This window comes from Poecilia reticulata, linkage group LG20 (genome assembly GCF_000633615.1).
Source record: "Poecilia reticulata strain Guanapo linkage group LG20, Guppy_female_1.0+MT, whole genome shotgun sequence".
Lineage (NCBI taxonomy): Eukaryota > Metazoa > Chordata > Actinopteri > Cyprinodontiformes > Poeciliidae > Poecilia > Poecilia reticulata.
This window is the reverse complement of record NC_024350.1, coordinates 7397547-7411017: the sequence shown is the minus strand read 5'-3', so window position 1 is coordinate 7411017 and position 13471 is coordinate 7397547. Positions and strand designations below refer to the sequence as shown.

Genomic DNA, 13471 nt, shown 5'->3' with positions numbered 1-13471 from the left:
TATATACATCAAATATGACTTAAAAGAAATTCAACCTCATAAATTAATTTACCTTCTAATTTCACACTTTTGATCCACTATGTCCTTTCAATTTGGCCAGAGTAGCTGACTAGTCTCCATGACTTCCCGAATGATGCTAATCTAGAGTGAAAAATATGATTTAGTACTAGAAGTTTGATGCACAACTTATTTACCTTGATTTCAATGAAGGTATTGCTGTTGACCTTATTCAACGTGACTCCACACATCTGCGTTGATGGTGGTTTTATTATTTAAAAAAAAAAAACGTGCAAGATCCTATCTGACCAACTGCTTGTTGTTGTAGACCACTTCCTGACCTCTGATAGCGGCTTTAGCTGCACTCACACTGAGATGTCAGAAAGACCCAGGCTTCTCTGCTTTCAGGCCAGTAATCCCTGGGATCTACACTCACAATGAACTCACAACAGAGCCAGCTCGACAATATTAGAACCCAACGTACGCCGCTATAGCTCCAGCTCCACATCCCATGTAGAGAAGCAAAAGCTGGCCTGCTGCCAGGCCAGAAGACTTTGTGGGAGCCATTATCATTCAGGTTGAGTATCCACACCTTTCACTGTCCTCCCCCCAGCTCAGCATTAGTTTATCATGTCACAGTGAAAGGTGTTGGGTTGCAGACATTACTTGCCTAATGAAAGCCAACTCTTCTACGGTAGTAGAAGTTAGCTTTCAATGCTATGTGTTTCCACTACGTGTATTAATCCATGTAAAGGTATATTTGGTGTTTGAATGATTCAAATAAGAAATTTTGCATGTTTATAGAGGGGGTCTCAAGTATTTGCACATTTCAGGTATTCACATTCGGTTGTGCTTCCTAACCATCACCGTTGCCGGATTTCCTACGCCTTTACCTCCTGTACCTTTAGATGTCATCTCAAATGAGGACAATTTTCCTCCAAACGTTCCGCTCATCTGGACAGAAATTCTGTCCAGACCAATCTGCTTTCTTTATTCATGATCTGCGACTTAACTGTGAAAGTCAAGGCTTCAACACAGCTGCTCCCCAAGCCCGGGGAGTGATGACGGCGGCTGCTCGAGGGCAAGGCAGACGAGAACTTCCAAACCAAAATGGAACTGGGCAGGTTCAGTCAAAATACAGAATTAGGTGTACATAATCCAGTTTGTGTCATCTGCCAGTTACGTTTGGCAGGAAAAGCAGAGTCACACCATTCAGCCATCTGCCTACAGAGGCCCATTGCTGACAGGCGGAGCAGCGAGTGCCCTGCCATTACGAGGAGGGCGAGGTGCACCCAGGCATCAACCGCTGAGCTCATGGGAAAGTGGACCTGCACCTACGAGTTCATCAGCTTTTCAATCACCATCCCCGCAGCCTCCTACCCTCCTCAACAGACCTGTTGACATGCACACAAGTCAGAGGCTGCGCATGAACCACTTCACTTTGCCATTCCCAGTCAGCCTTTTAGGACTGCAACGCAACCTTTTATTTCGCTGGCTTCAAACAGTGATTTTTAACTTCAAGAGGTCCACTCCATGCTGTAAACATTCCCAACATTATTATTTTTCTTTGACCAAGATTTCCATCTAAATGTTAACATCACATTTGGGTAAATGTTTAGATGGGGGTCATGGGGTGGGTAATGATGACATGAACCCGAAGCTGCACTTTTTGTCCACAGGAAGGAAATGAATCGGCCAAATATTTAGATGGCGTCTTCTTCCAGCGGATGTCTGTCACCACAGACAATGATTTTCTCTGCAGTCATGGACATTGCTCAATCAAAAAAATATTTCTCTTTTTGTTCTTAGATCTTGGAATGACAAGCTATGTTTATTTTCTGGAATGTCTGTGTTTGTTTGTGGTCGGGGAATGGTAAACAGCGTTTAAGTATCGGTGATATGATTTAGACTAGCACCACTCCATGCCAAGCCATGCCTTGAAATAGTCCTGCAGGATCCTCTGTGAGCGTAAAGAGTTCAGTTGGGTTGCTTAACAAGTCTCTAAGAGTGATAAAGCTTATAATTTATACAAATATTCTGAGTGATACATTTTAGTCCAAAAAGGCAACGGTTATAATTATTCACTCTTACAAAAATGAATTTGTAACTTTCCGAGGGGATCGCACCACCATCTTTTTGTGTAATTTTAACGTGCAAAAACCAGATTTTGCTGTAGAAATATAATTGATTGCAAAGATAAGTAAGCATTTAAATAAATTAGGATAAGTTTGTGCAAATTATCTGTAATTTATTTGAACGGCACAGATGGATGATGGTGATTGCATGACTGCTTTTTACCCATATGCCTTGAAGAACCCATCAAAGCTTGATGTTACAGCGTGCTTATGATCAAAGTTATTTGAAGAAAGCTATGACTACTAGTTATTGGGTCAGTTAGCTGGTTAGCAACTATCTAGACTGCTAGTAAAACTAGACTCTGGACATTGTACTACTTCAGTAAAGTTGTGCATTTTAACATGGAGAAATGTACAGCCTCTCCTATACTTCATCCAAGGCGACAAAATCAGCTCTAATGAGTTGTGTTTCCATTACAAATGTGCTCAAAACTTTTGTCAGTATTCTGGTAGTGTCAAAAAACAAAAAAAAAAACCCACAATTTCACAATTGCTTTGTTTCCATTAAATAAGAAACACAATTGAAATCACATGTGTGAGCGTTAAGGAATTAAAAATGTCATCCTCTTACCATTTGCTGTGGTCTTCGTCCTCTTTTCCACCAGTAGTAACAGCCGGTTGTTGATCAGATGACTGATCAACAGTAAAAAGATTTCCATTGCAGTTTTTTCAATAAAAGAAAAAAAAACACCTCATCCTAATGCAAAAACTTTCTATGTAAAAACCTGATTATTTTTTTTCAAGATAGCCATGTCTCCATTGAAGAAATTAATTTTCATAATTAAATCTGCGCAATTTGAAGGTCAGTGGAAACGTAGCTGATGACGTAGTTGCGTAAAAAACTGTGCCATGTAGTCCGCAGGGAGGCTTCCTCCTCCCCTTCTCTATGTCAGGCCCGAGTCGAACTAATTCGAACAGAGTTCTAAGTGTCAGATGTGTGAGTGGTCAGAAGTTATGGACGTGTTTAATGCGGAAGTATGCTCGGACATCAATGTTGATATTTCTCTTCAGCTAGCCCGCTTCCACTCTCTAGTCTTTGTATCTGTAGGCAACATAAATACTTTTGAGGAGCGTTTTTCAGACACGGCAAGGAATTAAGGATATTTGTACAACTTTTCACCAAAATACTTACAAACTATGGTCGGCGCTGTGGATGTAAATACGAATGTTCCGCAATCATACGTCAACTGATTGGTTTCAAGTGAACCATGGGAAAGCCTTAGGACTATTTTGAGCATGTCCCATGTGACCAGAAGTGAAACTACACTCATACAAAGTGACATTGTGTCCCTCCACGAAGATTATCCATCCATCTTCTTTACACCCTTGGTGGGGTCGGGAGGGTTGGTGGTGCCTATCTCCAGCTAACGTTCCGGRCGAGAGGCGRGGTACACCCTGGACAGGTCGCCAGCCTGTCGCAGGGCAACACAGAGACACACAGGACACACAACCATGCACACACACACTCACACGTAGGGGCAATTTGGAGAGACCAATTGACCTGACAGTCATGTTTTTGAACTGTGGGAGGAACCGGAGTACCCGGAGAAAACCCACGCATGCACAGGGAGAACATGCAAACCCAGAACCTTCTTACTGCAAGGCAACAGCTCTACCAACTGCACCACCGTGCAGCCCCCTCCACAAAGATTACTTCTTCAAAATGTGTTAATAACAACTTCAGAAATCATTGATAAATGTTGGTCTGTTGCCTTTTTATCATTCTTTACCATGACTGTTAAATAAAATATTTTAACAACTAATCTGCACTGCATCACACATGCTATGTTTCAGTGGAGGAAAACTATTGAAGCTTGGAAGGAAGGAAGGAAGCCGTGTGAGTATTTCCAAAACTTTAATGAAAAGCCTTTTACTACCCCGGGTGTTCATCCATTTCCAATGCTCAGGTGTTAACAGGTTCCATGTGTGTTTACACTTCATATATTGTTCCACATGTTGCTGCCTCCACAGTGGGCACAAGTCTTTTCAGGACAGTTACAGGACCTCTGGGAGCGCGGGGAGCAGAGCAGGAGCACCACCCAGATTTAAATCACTTGCATGCTTGTTAATCCGGCGGCAGGAATGCAACTCACCTGAGGAGGCAGGACATGTGGGAGTGGGTGGTGACCGCCGCAGAGGCGGCGCACACACAGGCGGCGCACACACAGGCTTCTGCTGGAAATCAACAAGAATGAAAATGGCGACCTGGTGGTGGTGTCAGAGGGGTTGCTTGTAATTGCTTTAAAGCAAACAGGGGCTCTTTTGACAGAGGCCAGTCGGTCGTCTCATTACATTTGCATATGAATGTAAACAGTTTGAGTGGCTTCTACTGCACAAAGAGGCTAATCCTAATGACTGAGGTGACTGCTTGTGTGGGGTAGGCTCAACTCTGGTACTCTGATGTGTGTGTACTTGTTTTCCTACTTCTCTGGGACCTTTCAGATAGGAACACTAATCTCGTCAAGGCCAGTAATCCCTATAGGGACCACATGCATGTGGTTATTGGGACGGGTTCAGGCAAAACCTTCTGGATTTGAGGCGATCGTTAGAGGAAATTGTTACAACTTGACTTATTTACAGCTAAAGTTAGTGATGAAGTCTGGTTTAAATTAAATGTAAGTCAGTGGAAGGTCCTATTATAGATTGTCACATGGCTCTGAGTGGTGATGATGGTGAGAGTGTGTTCTTGTTGAACTGTTCTTCTTAGGACCATTTATGGCATATTCATTAACCTTCTGAAGACCAATAGGTCTTATGGGGACCAAGGCCCGGTCCTAATACGGTGGAACCCCTTGTTTAGGATTAGGTGTTAGGTCTAGATGTATGCTGTGAATTGGGGACAGAATTATATTAAAGCAACTCTTGTGAGTTAGAATGTGACTCAAAAGAGTGAGTCACATTCATCAAAAACATATCTGAAGTGTTGCTTTGGTTTTTTCATGCATGTTTGAGAAATCCCTTAATCAGTGCAAAACGCCTGTCCTAGACCTACCTCCACCTTCGAGGCCAGAGCTCCTCCTTGGAGCTGCAGTTTTCAAGCTTGCAAGCTTCCATGACTCCCCCACTCAGTTCCTTCAGAATAGCCAACAGCAATTAGCAAACACCTGGTGGAAATACGCATCAGCTGACGTCATTATACCAGTTACTTCTGTTACTTTATAACAACTGAAGGCAACACAGTAACTTGATTCTGCTCTAAAATGGCACTATGTGCCTGGAAAATACACAATACTTCCCCTTTAAGGTTAGGGTTAGGGATAGATTAGTTTAAGGATAAAGGGAGTTACTATAATGAAGACAAGTCAATACAAAGTCTTCGGTTTGTATAAAAGTACAAGGATATGTGCGTGTGTGTGTGTTTAATCAGTGTAATGCAATCAACTCAATCACATCTAAGGCGTAAGAAGGAACTGGTTGCTGGTAGGTCTTGTAGAATTCTCTTTGCCACCTCTGTTACCACAGGACACCCGTGGGTTAGCCAACAAAGTGGGATCAAGCTAAAGAAAACAGCCATCACATTAGGCTGCCAGGGGACAGTGTTATTATTACAAGGCTAATAGTCCTCTGGGAGGCCCTGAGCCTCGCTAATGCATGCTGCCGCTAAGTGGATAGCTGCTAATAGTGTTTTCCTGTCCTCCTAATGGACAAAAACACAGGCTGAGCTCTGCGAAAAGTGGACCTCAACTTTTAAATCCTCACAAGATGTCTTGGTTGCGGTTTCTACGGTAACCACGAGCCCTAGGGTGTGAACTTTTCAACCCAAACGCCCCCACTCACCCCAATAATCCATTGTGCGATGCAGCCAGTACTGACGGCACCAACTTGCGGCGACTCCTGTCACGAGCGCTGCCGCATTCGAACTCTCAGAAATGTAAATAATCGAAAGGGAGTTTGGAAACTCCTGCGCCACAGAGACCTGACCTCAAGCTCCAAACAAGCTGTCACCGGTGGGCTTTGACCGTTCCGCTCATTTCTGCTTGCATCCCCACTTCGAGGAAGATTTGGCTGGAAGGAAGAGCGAGTGGTTTGCTAATGGCCATTTGTGGTGTTTCCCCACAAGCAAGTGGAAAGAGAGACAAAACAGAAAGTGGTACCTGAGTCCATCTTCCAAAAAACAATTTACAGCTCATTTTTGTTATTGAACTTAATCGTCTGACAGACCTGAAAGTACTCTCCTCTGGGTCTAATAAAATTAGCTGTCCTGTAGACTGTCAGACCAAAGTGACCTCTGGATGTAGAGTGGAAAAACATTTGAACTTATTTTTGCATTTTGCAAGGTGACAACCAAACACTTGAAACTTGGTGTTTTATTGTGCTGCCATTACACCAACACAAAGTAGGGGAAAACACAAAGCTCAAGGAAAATAATGTATGGGGTTTTTTTTAACATAAAATTTCAAAAGTACAATGAGTCTACTGCTGTGTTCCTGTTAAATGGGAAGTGGGAATTTGGAGCAGGGTTTGACGTCAGACCTGAGGTAACTGTTTCTGTTAAGAAGTCGGGATTTCAACATGCCAACACCAGCAGACATTGTTCTCTGTACCTCTTACCCTCATTGTTTAAAGCCAACACCACTTTTAATTTTCTTCAGCTTAGATTTGCAGTTGCTTCATATAACATTGATTTTTCTTTACATACTTTTACATGCTTCCACCACATCTTAGTACTGTTGATGCGAGGAGCGGCCATATTGAAACAGGAAGTTGGCCTTACAAAGGGATGTAGTTGGAGTTGCTTCCTCTTTCCCGGTGGGAAATCCAACTTCAGAAGGCGTTCCAGTTGATTTTTCCTCCTGGGAAGTTGGAATTTTCCAGTTCCGACTACAACTTGCACGCAGCATGAGTATTCATCCCCTTTTACTCTGATACCCCTAAACAGCATTTGTGGTTTGTACATGCAAAACAAATATTTGTGACTCAGAATACAAACACGCTGAATACACCAACTTTACATGAAACATGGTGGAGGTAGAATCATGCTGTGGGGATGGTTTTCTTCCACATAGAGAGAGTGAAGCTGGTTAGAGTAAAAGGAAAATGGTTGGAACTGTATTGTATTGTATTGTATTGAGTTCTGGAGGAGAACCAGTTAGAGGCTGCAAAAGATTAAAGTTTTGGGTTAAAATGGTATAGTCAAAGTCTTGCAGTAAATCCAACAGAGAACCTCTGTCAAAATAGGCAAAAACCTTAAACTAGACATGCAAGGCTGGTAGAGAAGACCCCAAAACCATCTAATTTGCACACTTCAGCGAAACGCTCATCGAAAAAGTATTTACTCAGGGAAGCTGGATTCAAATGCACACCACACTTTTCAGATTGTCATTCCTTTTCATTCTTCTTCACAATTATGTGTTATTTTGTGTTGGTCTTTTGAGTAAATAAAATACATTGATGTATGTGGTTGCAATGTAACAAAGCGAGACTTATGGATACGTTAGCAAGGCAAACTCTACTTTTCCAGGGAAAACATTCCCACATTAGGGGAAATGAAATTATTTCATAGTCATGGATAAACGAGTCCTACTGTAGAGTTCATTTTGCTACAATGTGTCGATATGACTAAAAGTTCAACTAAATCCAGATGCAAGTTTTTAGACTAACATTTCCAGCTGAATCTTTAACCAGGAAGTTTATAAACTGATAATTCAGAAATCAAACCTCAGTGCAACCAGTCGGTGGAATCATGGCAGACAATAGATGTTCAAAGGTTTTTCTGGTTTAAACAGAAGCTCTCCACTGCTGTGGTCGATAATACTCCTGTTATTACCGTCTAATAACCAGGAAACGTCAAGAAGGAAACAAAGAATCCAGATTTAAATAAAAAGTCACTTTAATTGAAGTTCTTTCACACATGCGCACCCACACACACACACACACATACATACATACAATCAAGCTTTTAGTCTGATCACAGAAAGAAGTTGGAACATTCACTCCAAAGAAGACGCACACCGGTCAGTTTTCTCAGACAAAAATATATATAGATATATTTAAATCTTTACAATAAGCTTGAATCATGAAACATCCAGAGGAGTGTTCACACCTACAGTCCAAAAGCACCGAGATCTCTCTCTCTCTCGCTTCCTCCTCAATCAGTCCTTTTCTTGTACCCTGGTGTCAGTGTAAAAATCTTGGTTTTTTGATTTTTTTTTTTTTTTTAACTAAAAAAAAAAAAGAAAGAAACGACAACAAATGTGCAAATAAGACAAAAAATTTTGGAATCCTTCAGCGTTTCAGTGTAGAAAGTCCAGGATCCTCAGCGAGCCCCTCTCAAGTTTAAATACAGATCTGCCTTTTCATTTTCAAGTAAAGTGCTCCTCTAGCAAAAAAAAACAAAAACGCGCGGCATGAGATCAGTCCCGCATTGTTTTAGCAAAACAACAAACAAAAAACAAAACAAAGGAATGTCCTTTTAGAGGCAGTCAGACGAACTCCAGCTTGCCGTGGCCGCTGTACATCCCCCAGTGCACCAACGACAGGATCTTGTCGCCGCCGCCGCCCGGCTCGGCCTGCCGCATCTTGTCGCAGGTCAGGCAGCAGTTCTCGTGGCCCGACACCGGCACCATGCACTCCAGGTCCAGCTTGGCCACGTGGCCCTTCTTGGTGTGGTGACCGTGGAAGCTGTAGTGGAGGCGCGACAGCATCTGCTGCCGCTGGTCCTGCAGCCGCTTGTTCTCGCTGCGCAGCATCCGCAGCGCCAGCATGATGAGCAGCACCAGGATGAGGCCGCCGGCGATGGGCACGGCGATCACCGCCGCCCGGAACCACACCTCCTTGGCCGAGGCCAGCTCCTGCACGCGCGTCACCAGGTTCCGGTTGCCGTCGGTGGGGTAACGGCTCTCTGCAAACATGGAGACAATCGGACGGTTAGCTTCACGTTGTTAAGAAACGATGCTCAGCTTTTAACCCCCCCCTCGACAGAAAAGAGAAAGCAAGGAAGAAATACAACAGAGAGAGAGAGAGAGAGAGAGAGAGAGAGAGTGAGGGTGAGGAGAGGTGAAAACAAATGAGTCACCTTATCCCAGAGATTAATCTGAGCTAATAAACTACAGTCTGCTCTGCCTCTGAAAACAAAGCAAACAACAAAAAAAAACTAAAAAACCTGAAAAGTCCCTCCGCCTCAGAACTCGACAGGCCCTGCGTTTCTGAGCGGACGTCAGGGATGTTCGTCCTGCGAGGCACATTCCAGCTTGGTGGGAAAATTACATGGTGCGCACGTAATAAAAAAAAAAAAAAAAGAAAAAAAAAGAAACAGCGCATCTGATCTCCTTCCAAGAGCTTAAAGGTAAAAACTGCCCGGCTCTCTCGCCTCTGCAGGCGCAGAGCTGGGGCTTGTTAAAAGTTTAAAACGTTAAGTTCTGCTAAGCTGGAAAATTAAGAATGAGGCGGGATATGGAAAAAAAAATTATTAAAAAAAAAGAAGGAAAAACTAAACACTGCTTCTGAAACTGAAAGGAGGAAAATAAGGGCCCACATCTTGCCTGCCGCAATTAACAATCAATTAATTGATTGAACAAATAAAATGAGTGCAATAATTTCCATTCTCATTGATATTTTTTGAAGGGCAGTTTTGTTTAGAAACATCATAATCATTATTTATGGTTTGAGTTCTTTTGTTTTGAGTATCTTCCAGTTCCTGTTAAGCGTTCTTTACCAAGTTATATCCATTTCTTCCTTCTTGCATCATTATCTGTACGCCATCGCTTCATCGTTTATCGCCATACTTCATCGTGCTGCCTCACCTGTTGAGTCCCTGGTGTGCGCCAGGTCTTGCAGGCCCCTGTAGTTGCACATATCGTCGTGGCAACACTCCAACATCAGCGCACCGCCGAGGGGGTCGGCGGAGCGGCGGCCGCTGCCGCAGACGTCCGCGGCGCCGGAGACGGGGTCCAGGCAGCCGTGGGTGAGGGGTGAGTTGGCGCTGAGCGGGTCCAGGACCTTGGTGAAGCAGGCGTTCAGCTCAGACTTGCACATGTAGCCGGTGGCCACGCAGTGTGGCGCGTCACAGTAGCACCTGATCTCTCCTGGACGAGAAGAAGAAGAGTAAGAGAAACTACATTTCATGTTTCTTTTTGTTTGTTTTTACAGCAGCTGGTTTCATTCCCTCCTCCTCCTCTGGCTAACTGTTGCTAGCTTCTCCTGCAGTAGATGCTAATGAGCGTGTAGCTCCACCAACAAGCAGTCAACTCTTCCCACCCTGGAGCCGAGTTCTGCTGGTTGGGAGTGAGCTCAGGCTAGCTTCTCATTATGGCAGCCTCGATCTATACAACAACACACAGCCCAGAGGCCACTTGGCCTGCAGGTTGCATCATCACTAAAACGATACAATGTATCAACCTGAATACATCCTAAGCAGAAGAAGAAGTGTCTGTAGCTGCTGTGAGGCTGCGCCAACTTGCAGTGCAAGGCCCACATTCATCAGATCAGTGTTTTCCCTGTGAATGATTGGAGCAGCAGGGCTAAGGCAGGTCATTTGGAGAATATTTCATTAGAGAGGAGAGGCCCCTTTGTGGGCTGACCAGAGGGAGGGGCCCTCAGCCAGGCTCTCTGGGCCCCCGAGTGGCTCCGATACATGGATGGAGGCTTCCTTCGCACCAGGAGTGAGAGAAGTGAAACATGGCCGATGAGATGCTACAGTTTGGGTTGTTTAAACCTCGTAGGGTAAAGTTAGTTTATCTGACGATTTAAAGTCATTAAAACAATTTCAGGGTTTTTCAGCTTCTTTAGGAGATTTTAGTCACTTTAAAAAAAAAAAAAAAAAAAGGTTTTTGTTTGAATGTTTGCTTGCTATGACTTCCAGAGGCACCAGATGGATGCCAGGATCTGATTTGGAACTTTAATGAATTTGGTTTCTCTTGTTTTTATTTTTAATTCATCTGGAAAGCGTTTGACTCTCCAGATCAAAATCTAAATTAAGATCAGTAAAAACGTGGAACGCCTTATTCTGCGCTGACCACACAGTTTGTGATTTGTCACACGTCCATTGATGTATAAATAAAAGAAAACAGAAAAAAAGAGAATTTTTTTCCTTTTCCAGCTTTTATAGGAACAGTGCACCGATTCAAGCTTTTCCTGACCAGTACCAATATTAACTAAAACATAGAACAAGAGGGAAAGAAACACTGCATTTGTTTTTTTGATAGACAATTAAAATCCAAACAACAAGTTACTAAAGCAAATCACAAATTGAAATCAAGCATCAAAGCCTGTTTTTCTGATTTTTGGGATTAAATTAAAACTTTAAAAGTCCTCAACAGCCTGTTAGTGTGTTATTAACCAACAATAGTCACTTGTTAGTTCTGATGCACTTGGTTTATAGACAAATTAAGAAAACTAAATCGTTTCTGAAATACCTGATCCCGACCTCTGACCTGCTGATATCTCTAATTTAAACTGGACTGGATGAGGTCTCAAAGGTATCTTTTAAAGAAGTGGAAGATGAGTCAGTCCAGTTTTTATCAGACTTTGTGGTCCAATTTTCAACCAGAAATTCATCCAATTTGGTCTAAATAACAACAACAACAACAAAAAACAAACTATTACAACTTTTTTGTCCTGACAAGTAAACTTTTCATTCATCTCAAGCGGTGTCATCTTTGTGGCGTGATTCAGCTCGGTTTAAGTGTTTACAACGTGAACCAGAGCCCGCCACAGGTAAACTAGATGAAAAGAAAGTTGTGGAATAGTCCTTTACTGAGGTCGCATTCTAACTTCAGCGTCGGAACTCGGAACCCCGGAGTCTCGTTTCATGTCTCCCCTTGAAACAGTGTTTATCCAGGCCTGAAGAGGCCAACAAACAGGCCCCGTCAGCAGAGCAAAGTCTGAGCGTACCTTTGGTCAGAAGAACCGCCATGGCGCAGAGTTCCAGTTGGAGCCAGATGGAAATGAAACTAGACTGGCGCTCCATTTACACCGAATTCCTGCGCAGTGACCGCGGATATATCCAGCAGCAGAGAGCCGCGAGAAAAACAACAAAAAAAAAAACGGGTGTTGGGGGGGAAAAGGCTTACATGGAGTTAGGGTGAAAAACGAGCCATTCAGCTCACCGACCTGACAACACCACCAGGTAGGAAAAAGAGCTCCCGCTCCCGCATGGAGACAGAAATGTTAGCTGGCTTGTTTTTCGAAGCGGTTCGGCATTACCGGAGTTCGCCACAACAACAATAAAAAAAAAAAAAAAAACTCCCCCAAAACACGGTTTTCTTCTCCAGGACTAAAAAGAAAAAGAGAGGAAAAAAACCCGGAAAAAATGTGAATATACTCCTTTTGAAACGACTGAAGGGGATGTGAAGTTGTCACCACTGGTCCTCTTGTTCCTTTCGAAGTGGCCGGTCGCAGTGAAGCATCACGTTTGTATTCCTGAGCGGAGAAATTTTAGGTGGAAAAATGGATGAGTCAGTCCGCAGGGCTGCACACTCAGACTGGAGACGGCGGCGATTTAACTGGAGAAGCAGCAGCAAGCGGCCCAGGCCCCGCCTTCCTTCCTTCTGATTGGTCCGACCACCCAGGGCACAAAATTGATCTGAGTGCAGTTCAGGGAACATCCGGTAACTTAATTTCAGAATAGAACCAACAGGCTGAAAGGCACACACGAACCCCAGGTTGAAGTTGAATAGCAATTTAGAGCAATGTGAGCAGTACAAAATGATTCAACCTGCATAACTATCAAACAATAAAAAAGTTTATGTAGGACAACTGTAAAATGTTTCTTAATGGATTGAAGAGTTAAATTTATGTGTTTATTTTTGTATTTGCTTGTTTAAAGTATTTAGGCATTTTTAATGTTAAATCTACCATTTTAATTATACAAATTTAGTCTGTTCCTCCTAGATGAAACTAGCGAGTCCTAAAGTGTTGCAAAGTTTCCACACAATTATGTCTTTTATAAGCTGGGAACATAATTGTTTCTTTATTGTACAAATAAAAATGTTATTTTCATGATTTCTCAAATCATCAACATATTGCATGTCGTAATTCTATTGCTCAGCACCTAATTTTAGCGGCGCTATGTCCATTTTGTGCTTCGATCAAATCAAGCTTTTATTTTCTACACCACTTCCACTAACTTCCGGGCTATAACTCGTCTACCTACATTCTGACCTGATCCAAACAATCCCCTCCACCTTTCATTCATAGCCTTCTATTTCCATAATAGCATGTTCCATGTGTCATCACAGGACCAGGTCGTACTCATTTAAGTGACTTAATAATTATGGCGCTGATGTAATCAGTAATATTATGGTATGTCTGGATAGCCGGGCCAGTTTATGTTGCAGCTCCTCAACATAAACACAGTTTAATAAAATTATTTTTGGTGTATGAATCAAAAATATCAGTAT

At 42.9% G+C, this 13471-nt stretch overlaps 1 protein-coding gene across 1 annotated transcript; it reads right to left on the bottom strand.

The window, feature by feature from the left end:
* Positions 1-7944: 7944 nt before the first annotated feature.
* Positions 7945-12039, bottom strand: bambia (BMP and activin membrane-bound inhibitor (Xenopus laevis) homolog a). Its single transcript, XM_008438515.2, has 3 exons — positions 11964-12039; positions 9875-10156; positions 7945-8973 (listed from the first exon to the last, which is right to left on the bottom strand). The coding sequence occupies exons 1-3, from the start codon at positions 12037-12039 to the stop codon at positions 8555-8557; spliced, it is 777 nt and encodes a 258-aa protein (XP_008436737.1). The 3' UTR covers positions 7945-8554.
* Positions 12040-13471: the final 1432 nt, after the last annotated feature.

Bases quoted from the DNA above. Each gene is read 5' to 3' on its own strand.
- bambia (XM_008438515.2), bottom strand. From the start codon at position 12,039: ATGGAGCGCCAGTCTAGTTTCATTTCCATCTGGCTCCAACTGGAACTC. The intron at 10,157-11,963 runs GTACGCTCAGAC...CTTCTCGTCCAG, and splicing joins GGCGGTTCTTCTGACCAAAG to GAGAGATCAGGTGCTACTGT. The intron at 8,974-9,874 runs GTGAGGCAGCAC...CCATGTTTGCAG, and splicing joins GCACACCAGGGACTCAACAG to AGAGCCGTTACCCCACCGAC.